We start from the raw sequence: 9,979 nt of genomic DNA, 5'->3' as shown, positions 1-9,979 counted from the left end.
CTGTAATTGCCGTTATTAAATGTAATTACCGTAATTGTGATCGCCGTAAGTATCGTTTCGCGTTGCAGAACGCACTCAATAGACGGTACACCGCTCAACTTGTCCTTGCGAGGTTTTATGACGTGGCACAATAAAAAAACGTTCGACGAAGGGAACGAGGCGAGACACTTTTATCTCGGTGAACTTCTGAACACGTCCGGTACGGCAAGTAGGAAAATTTATTTTCCCGAGAATTGCAAAGAGAAGAAAAACAGACTCTCCTGCATCGGATACGGATGCGTCGCGAAACTTGCACGGACAAAAACAAAGTGTAAAGTATCGAGTAAATCTTTTCTTTATAGACGAGAAAAATTACTCTCTCTCTCTCTCTCTCTCTCTCTCTCTCTCTCTCTCATTTTCTTTTATTTTTTGATCACTTTGAGCTTCGATTAATCCCGCATTTACGATAAAAAGTGACTCGTAAGGTGGACACGTCATTATCGAAGCGCAATAACGATCGTACAGCATAAACTTACGTCGTTTGTTGCGCGAGTGCGCAAAACTCTACACGGCAATGCATGAGATGAAGCAACGGCAGGAAGATAAAAATCAGTCGAGTGGAATGTTAAGTTGTTTGATCTAACACGAGCCACGTCGGTGTGCTTCGATGAAGCGTTGCATCACTGCGAGCGTTGCAATTTCTCAAAGACTTTTTTTCTACCTGCGCGATGCGCAGGTCGCAGCGGCGATGTGAATTGCCGTTCCCACTTGCCGACGAAAGGACTGATTCGCACTAATCGCAAATCGACGAAAATCTCACGAAAATCTCACAGGTGCATATAATTAACACACTGCGGACGTCGAGTTGTCGCTGATTAGTGATATCACTTTCGAAGTCGCCTCGCGCGATACACAATCGAGCGATCAAAGAATGATTCAGTCGTAAAGATGGAATCGATCGTAACACGAATGCTATAAATAGATCGAGGTTGATGGACGACAAGGACGTTATTTGTTAATTAAAATGTTAATACATCGATTATGAAAGTTTAAGTGGCAGTGAAATATGGCGGAGCCGCCGGTCAATAGAGCCGAGACGAGAAGCAGAATGTCTCCCCTTAGACGCCCCTGGGCAACGCGTCGGGACGTTTCGACCGGTTATTATTTATTGGCCCCGAGATCGCTCGAGATCGCTCGAGATGCCCAGCTGGCTTAAAGATTAACGGGCGACGTCGCGAACGCGACGACCTGTGCGACCGAGAGTCGGCACGTCGGAGGAAGCACATCGGCAGGATGTGGCAGCAGGCAAGGATACCGGGATCGTCGATGGCGATGGAAAGTTTGAGAAACAGGAGCATCCCGGCCACTCCCTTGAGTTGGCGTATAGTGCAGTCTCATGTCAAGTTGCCGCATTCATAAATTGGTTAGAACTTAGTGGAACCGACGACCAGCGTTATCCAATTAGTTCCCTGACGGCACGACGATGCGGCGTGCCAAGTTCTGTCGCGATAATCAAAAACATCGATATTGTTAAGAAATTGCGCGGCTCCGAGCAGCGACTCGGCTCGGCAGGGCGAGAGGAGGAGGAGAAGGAGCGTGAACTTTGCGAGGAAGGCAGTCGCGATGATGAATTTCGTCGAATTGCCAGCGAGCAAGAGAGAGATAAAAACGGCAGGAGGAGAGAGAAAAAGAGATATCGACAGATAGGTAGAGTTGAAGAGAGAGAGATTAAAATCGATACTAAAGTCATTTTCGCAGAACGGAGCCAGATCGCGGCGTCGAATCAGCGTTGCTTTCAGTATCGCTCGATGAAACGATGGCGCAACGTTTGCGGACGAGACTCGCGTCCGAGCTTGCATGCAAATATTTTTCTTTCCTCTGCGAGGCCACGTCGTCGCGACAGCGCGTTGTTTCGCAACACGTTCGCGAACGGGGATTTCCTTTTCCTTCTATTTTCTCCCTCAATCAAATCTCTCCGAGGATTCCCGTTTCGATTATCCGTTGTCGAGGACGAATCTCCTCCAAAGTTGGCAAAGCGCTCGTTCGTTTGTTCATTACTTATTATCACGGAATATTTCAGTGAAACCAAATTAGTCGTTTCAACGTTTGTTAAATATATAAATACGCTAGAATTTTGCCGTCAGGAGGAATCGCACTCTTACGAGATAGTAATGCAAATCAGAACTTTATTCTGCAGCAAATTAAACGCGTATACAAAAAAAATAAAACAGAAAGAAAAAGAAAACTCGCCACGTATCGACCCACATACGGAAGACTCGCGCTATTTTTCGAATACCAAGGTTGAAATAAAAATTGCGTCTCTCTCCCTATTGTTCCGTCGTCTTTCTTCCAGTGTCACCGGCTTTTTTGTCTGTTCTTCCTTCTGTTGTTCTTTCGTCAGCAATATTAACGGTATATGAAAAAGAATCCGGCATATATTATTTGTTTTTCATTCTTTGTCAGTGTAACCAATCGCGTACACGGGGACATTCCTCAATCTCGTGATCGATCAGTCAAAAACGCGTGAAAACCTACATAATTCGCTTGTTGGTGTTTTGACGATTTGTATCTCTTCGCAACGTCTAACGATTGAATAAAATATTTTTATATCGCGCGGGAGACGCCAGCGACAGAAGTCATGAGCAGCGTGTTCACCTGCGTCTATTTAAAAACAGTTGAATCTCACGGGTCGCCTTCGCCCGTGTCTGCCTCATGATAATCAAAAGATAAACATAAGGTAAACGTATCAAATTACGCCATGTTAAGCAAAGACTAATTTTTAAGAGTTTACTTTTAAGAAAGTATAGTGGTGTTAGAGAGATAGGTAAGACTATGAATTTTATTAAAAGCTATTATTGTAAAATAGCGAAAACACACATACAAATTAGAAATGAACAAGATTATTTATTTATATAAAAGAATTAAGTGTGAACTGCAAATGTCCCGAATTACGCCCACTGAAATTGTAGGTCCCAATTTACGCCATTGATTATGTATCAAATGACGCCATTTTATATTATATAAAAACCTTTATAATATTACACCTTTTTATCATCTTCTATTATATTTTAATCGTGCGAAATTAAAACACTTTATATTACTACCCAAAAATATCTCATTTTATCATATTATAAGGTACAATGTCACTTCATAAGCCAGTAATCATTTAGAAGCAAATTCAGTCGAAAATATTCAAAAGTGACAGATCTTTGATATAAGCTTTTGAAATTGGTTTTCACGGAAAATCACATTATATTTTCGTACACTTACTTCAGTGGGAGTCATTTGACATACTATAATATCACGATTTCTTTTCGGCAATTTCTAGACATTTGTACTCAGCTGTGTTTTATTACACGCCTAGAATAAGCTAAAGTGGCGTAATTCGGATCAATGACGTAATTCGGTACGTTTACCTTATCGCGACGAAGAAGCAATGTTGTACCTAAATATTTTGAAATATTAATCGATCCTACGAAAAAAGCATAAATAAATCCCTTCCACAGATGGCTGTAACAATATACTTTGATCTGATATGTTATCGCTAATAATAATGTGTCATCGTAATATCGCTATCTAACGCATCGGATAAAAGCACAATCGATGGAGAGGATACGGGTTAGTCGGTTTCATCCATTTCTACAGCTCGTCGTTTCTCGAAGCGCGCCGAGCGTATCCTTCCGTGCTTCGCGATGGTGAACCTAAGGAACGAAGACGTCACCGACGAGGTACGTCGCAATCACGAGGAGCATTGTGAGAGATTATTAAAATGTCATTCGCGCGCGCTGCGCGGAGCTCGAGTGTCACGTCCGGATTTATCGACATTCTTGTCATCGCGATGTAAACAGTTGTAAATTGCGAGAACGTCGCAATTAACGCGCAATTAACGAGCATTAAACAAAAAGGAAGGAGGAGTGAGAGAGAGAGAGAGAGAGAGAGAGAAAACGAACGTCTCCTCGTTCGAATTTCTTCGCGGCTACGGTGTCATCTCTCGTCAATTACGTCAAGCCAAAATTTACAACACGATCGCTCGAATAATGCAACATCTTTTTGCGCAGAGTGATCGTTGATGCTAAATGAAAACATATCAATCGCGAAGTACAACTTAGAAAGATATAATTTCCGGCCAGAGATTAATTATATCATCACGTGCGTGTCTTCAGGGTGACTTGACGTTTCGGACAGAGAACGATATTTTGATCGGCGAGGAGGCGCCGATCCACACGGAATGCACGAATGTCGGGGCGCTGGTGTTGGAGAAGCTACGGAGCAGGCCGGAGTTTATCGCGCAGGTAAATGTATATACACACGTACACATGCCCCCTCTCCCCACGCATACATTCACGTGGTCGCGGGGGACGACAGGTCTCGTTCGATCGATTTTAACATAAATTCCCTTCTGAAATTCGCCACTTAACCCCACGCTCGATCATCAGCCTCCCCCTTGTGCGTAGGTGGAAGCGGTTAGTGGCGCGGAGACCACTTTTGCAGAGATGACGGAGAAAAGCGTAAAATGCGCGCTGTGGCTGAGAGAGCAGGGTGTTCAGCCGGGTGACATAATCGGCATTTGCACTCACAATCATCTGGAGTCATACGTGCCGTTACTCGCGGCGCTCTACCTAGGCGCCATTAGCAACCCATGGGACAACGAACTTTCTCCGAGTACGTTACTTCTCTTCTCCCACGCCTCCCTCGGCTGGCATGCCACCTCGCTCGCTTCTCTTTCGCGCCGAGCATTAAACAAAAAAGAAGGGGGGGGGGAGAGAAAGAGGGAGAGAGAAAACGAACACCACGCACCGCCTTCCGACGCGAGATCTGATTTTCGCGCCGAAAGTGACGCGCCATTGCGAAACATTCGTTGCCACGTTGTTCTCTTCTCACTGTTCCACGCGCGCGTGCGAGCTCACGTACGTGAGCCGTGTATGTGTGTGTTTTTGTTTTAATCAATCGACGTCACGCAGCATGAAAAAACGCGCTAGTCCGCGCGAGAGATAGTTACCCGCGGCGTGCGCGTTTTTTCGGCCTTTCATCCCCCGAGTCCGAAAGCGCGTGTCTGTCCGAATGTCGGGCGGATCGTTCCCGTTTTAATTCGCGCAAATATGGCAACGAAAATAGCGGAAAGTTCCGTAGTGTTTTTCACGCGCGCGGCTACCGTATATATACCGCGCGAAAATATTCACGGAAGATTTGCTCGGTTTCAGCGACCGCGAGTTATTTCCTCTTGCTGACGAGGCCGAAAATAGTGTTCGTGAACAGCGAATCGGCCGAGTGCCTGAAGCAGGTCGTCAAAGAGCGCGACATGGACACCAGGCTGGTGGTGTTCGACGCCTCGGCCGGGTCCGTCGAGCACGCGCTAACATTGACGGCTGTCCTGCGCTCCCAGGACGCCGCGGCGATTGACGAATTCGAGTGCGCGAAACTGACTGGGCCTGACCACGTTGCCACTATCGTTTGCTCGTCGGGCACCAGCGGCTTTCCGAAGGGCACCGAGATCAGTCACGCGGCCATGATCAATTATATGGCCCACGTGAAGATCCACGATCTCAAGGGACACGTGTCCATGTGGACGCCGTCCATGCGTTGGTACTGCGGCCTGTTTATCGTCATCAAGGCGATTCTCGATTGCTCCAGGAGAATCATAGTGCCGGATTACGACGACGACGAGGGGCTGTGCCGCTTCATCGAGAAGTACGAGGCGAGTGAGCGAAGGAGAGATAGATGGATAGATAGACAGATAGAGATAGATAGAGGGAAAGAAGGGGAGGGAAACAGAGAGAGAGAGAGAGACGGCGTTGTCGGTGGGAATTGGCGAATAAACCAATTGCTGATCGATTGATCGCGCGTTAATGCCCCGGGTTGGTGTGATATCGCGACTCTTTACCATTTGCACTGGTCGATAACAATCGACGCAGATTAATAAAACGATCGTCAGTTACGCCGGTGAATAATAGCGATTACGTGCTTGCAATTTTAGCGGAAACGAGAGAGAGGGGGGGAGAGAGAGAGAGGATTTCGATGGCACCGGATCGATTTGATTTCGGGCTCGCTTCGCGAAGCGACGGCGTTTTTCCAACGCGGGGCCCTCTCTCGTCGGAGCGGAAATTAATCGCGCGTTTAGGCAACAGAGATAAAATTTAATATATTCGGCGATACCGTGCCTGAGATTTATCCGCGCACTTGGCGCGACGTCCGAATTCTCTCGCGCGCGCACGCGCGTTAGTTGCGTTATTTAGAGATATTCTTCGGGGAGAAGAGGGCCGCGGGGTGTTTCGCGCTATCGCGAGATATTACACGGCCGCGCTCGCGTTAATTTGTGTTAATTTATGTCGCGCGACGAATTTGCTAAAGGATAACACCGGAGCCCGAATTGAGGCGCGTCTACAACGAACGGGCCGCGATAGTTGTATTCGCGTGATTTATCGCCTCGTGCAGGTAGTAATACCGCGGGAGCGTTCGAGTTTAACGGCGTCGTTTTGCATTCAGGTATCCTGGTTTAGATGCGATTCCTGCTTCCCCATTCGATTGGTGAAGTTCGGCGTATTAAGCAAGTACCGACTACCAACATTGAAAATCCTTTTGTTCGGCGGCGCGCATTTCAAGGGGGAGCTGCAGCAGAAGCTGGTGAAACTTTTGCCACATACCAATGTCATACTGAGTTACGGTAAGTTGCCGGCGAGATAGGACTCGTCAAATTGGCAAGACCGCTACTCCGATAACTCGCTATCAAATCGCTCGTTGGAGTGTTCGCGGTCTAATTAGTCGTAAACCGACGCGAGTTATCGCGGTAGCGTGTTTTACTGAAATTGCACGTGGCACATATACGTGTGCACGTATATACGTGTATGCGCGATGCGAGGGAAAATAGCAACCGGTTTTTGCGCCGACTGTCTGCAGGAATGACGGATTATGGTGGATTATGCGCCCGTCAGACGAAATACAGTAAACCAGGCAGCTGCGGATTTGTGTGCGAAACAGGACGGCTGAAAGTGGTCGATCCTAACACGGGAAAGGTCTTGGGGGCCAACAAAACTGGAGAAATATGGGCCAAATCGTCGTACATGATGAATGGATACTACAACAACCCTGAGGCCACGAAAAGAGCTCTCGATTCGGACGGTAAGCGTGGAATAGTTCGACGCTTGCCATTGTTCGGGGCCAGAAACGGGGAGATTTTAATTCCGAAATATTATTCTCATATACGAAGACCTACATGACCCCCTGATTTTTTATTAAGTACTCCTTTTAACTCACTTAGTAAATTTCATTATTCAATCTGTCCGAGTTCTGTCTAAATTTCTTCGAATAAAACTTCACTCGTAGAGTCGAGTGAATTCCTCACTCTGAATCATCGAGTGAATACTTTCAATCGAGATTGAAGAGTGAATCCCATATACTCCACCGTCGCGAATTCATTCCCATTGATCGGAACGTTCGCCCGTGTGACAGTCGCTTCGAGCAAATTTTCATTCGCTTTGGCTGGAGTTTCATTTGAAGAAATTTAGGGAGTACTACTTGCGGCAAAGATCAAAACTCTAGATATAACAGTAATTATTTCGACGTTCAAAATCAAATAGGAAAATATATATTCCTCCCGTTGTAAAATGACGGAAAAGTGCAATACACTCTGATTATTTCGCCGTTTTCGCTTTTTAGGGTGGTTGCATACCGGCGATCTCGGTTACTACGACAACGACGGCGAAATCTTCCTCGTCGACAGAATGTCGGAATTCATCAACTACAGAGCTATCAAAATATCGCCCGCGGAGATCGAAGCCTTAATTCAGCAACATCCCGCAGTTCTCCAAGTCGCTGTTGTGCCGGTGCCACACAGCGTCGACGAGCAACACGCCATGGCTTTTGTCGCGAAGGTGCCCGGCAAGGAGGTAATTGCATCGGCCGATTGAGACCCGTGACTCAAGCTCGAACGTTCGCCAACTGTATCGCGAATTTGTAATTTCTCGCTTGAGGTCTCTCTCTCTCTCTCTACACTCTCGGTGATATCGACTTGGACCTTGTCTTTTCTTTTTCACCGAAACCGAATTGCCGACAACTTGTATCTTACATTTCTCTTTTCGTCTCCTTCCGTACGAGCGGTGGATCTCCTCCGAAATATCTCGCGCGTGATATTCGAGGTGATACATACGCCCCGTTTGGCGGTTAATTTTTCTCAGGGAGAAGAGGTTGACCCTACCTATAAATCTCGTGTTTTTTATTTTCCTTCGGTAAAAAGAGGATTGGCCCGCGCTTCTGCGCGCACGGTCTCAATTTACTGCAAACCCTAAGTTTCGCCGTCTCGCCCTACATACGTTACATTACAATTTCTCACGTAAATTTCAGGTGACGGAACTCGACATAACCGACTTGGTGAAGCAGAATATGCCGTGGTACTGCAGGTTACACGCGGGAGTTAAATTCATGGAAAGGCTGCCTCGCACAGCCACCGGAAAGATCGCCAAGAAAGAGCTCAGACAAATCGCCAAGAGTTATGTTACGGGCTGAGAGAGAAGTCGCGTTATTAGAAATATCACCGGATCGCGCGTCATATTTATATCGTCATTCCCGACTCGTGGCACTTCACACACTTGCTTTTCTGCGTATGCTCTGTAGCAATGTTGTTCTCGCGTCATGTGTCTTTAATAAATTAATTTCATGCAACTCCAAAGTAAATGGCGGAGCACTATTCTCTATTATATTTGCAGAGTACCGTTTCAACGCATGTACACACACGTGGCTCGCGCCGCGTATTTATTAGGTGATTACCGATGAAATATGATATTACGATAGTGTAACGATACGTACATTAGAATACATATCGCAAGGTATTTATAATAATAAACCAATTAATACAGCATTATCGGGGGAATGGTTCAAATAGAAACTGGTCCCGTTCGTTACAGCACGAATAAATCCATTACGCATATATTTGTGCGTGCACGCCTGTGGCCGCCGTCCTCCCGATACGTACAAAATTCACTCGCGATAAGATCGCGAGTGAATGTCACCGATAAGTAGTACGTGTATGCGTATGTGTGTTCGCGCGCGTACAAGATAGCATTATCTACGGGGCATTTTTCAGAAAGAGGTCCACGCACTTATTTCGCGTCACTGGTTATCGCTGGATACAAATGGACATCGTGAACGGCGTAGAAATACCACGATACGAAATATCATTACAATGTTGTAGTTCGAAACGGCGGGAATTGTTCGTCAAAAGGACGAAACCCAAGAGATTCCCCGAACGTCTCGCTCGTCTATTTCACTCGCCATTGGAGCGGTTTTCCCGTCGCAAAAAGTACGCATTTTTTACGTTTTATGCAAGTTAGCACAAACATTTTTATTAATGACATAATCATAATAATGAAATGAACAGAATATTCAATAATCATAATAATAAAATTAAGAGAACTTTCACTTAAAACAAACAAATAATCCACGACTTTTATAATCAATGGAATGCTCGTGCCACCAAATATTACATTGGTCACACATTATCCAATCAGATGTTGAAGGATCTGTATATTTCTCCCTCTATGTCAAAGAGGGCAAGCGATCACAGTCTTCTCAGTTGTTGCTCGTGGACGCTTCGTCTTCAGGTTTTTCCTTTTGCAATCCTACTTCTTGGATGCTTGTTCCTCTTGCAGAGTCTTTTTGAACGGCGAACCTGTTAATATTTGAGACTATTTTCCTTTGCGCTTCCTCTTCTCTCCAGCCTCCTATAACTTTGGAATAGGATGAATGTCTTTTTGAGACACGTTGGAAGGTCCTGGCTTCTGGTTTGGTGTAGAAAGAGTTATCTGCGTAGAAGTAGACAGTTGACTGCAAGTAGGTCTCTCTTCATTTATTACGTTGCTTTGAGTGTCTTGTGAAATTTCTTTTGTATTTTTCTCCGTTACATGGTCTTCAGCTGGCATTTATGGAGCAGGACATTCCGTAACAGTAGCAGGAGCAAAATCTTCATCATTGGAAACATCCTCATTGTATATACCACAAGATTCGAATG

The 9,979-nt window shown here is 45.7% G+C and overlaps 1 protein-coding gene across 1 annotated transcript; it reads left to right on the top strand.

Annotated features, from left to right (window-relative positions):
- Positions 1 to 3,575: 3,575 nt before the first annotated feature.
- Positions 3,576 to 9,313, top strand: LOC112589355 (4-coumarate--CoA ligase 2-like). The gene is made up of 8 exons (XM_025302310.1): positions 3,576 to 3,707; positions 4,143 to 4,271; positions 4,434 to 4,641; positions 5,181 to 5,674; positions 6,463 to 6,640; positions 6,874 to 7,095; positions 7,633 to 7,862; positions 8,317 to 9,313. The coding sequence occupies exons 1-8, from the start codon at positions 3,672 to 3,674 to the stop codon at positions 8,476 to 8,478; spliced, it is 1,659 nt and encodes a 552-aa protein (XP_025158095.1). The 5' UTR covers positions 3,576 to 3,671; the 3' UTR covers positions 8,479 to 9,313.
- The last annotated feature ends 666 nt before the right edge of the window (positions 9,314 to 9,979 follow it).

Source organism: Harpegnathos saltator, unplaced genomic scaffold (genome assembly GCF_003227715.2).
Source record: "Harpegnathos saltator strain DR-91 unplaced genomic scaffold, Hsal_v8.6 scaffold485, whole genome shotgun sequence".
Taxonomy (NCBI): Eukaryota; Metazoa; Arthropoda; class Insecta; order Hymenoptera; family Formicidae; genus Harpegnathos; species Harpegnathos saltator.
Note: the sequence above shows the minus strand (reverse complement) of the source record. Positions and strands in the feature narration are given on the sequence as shown.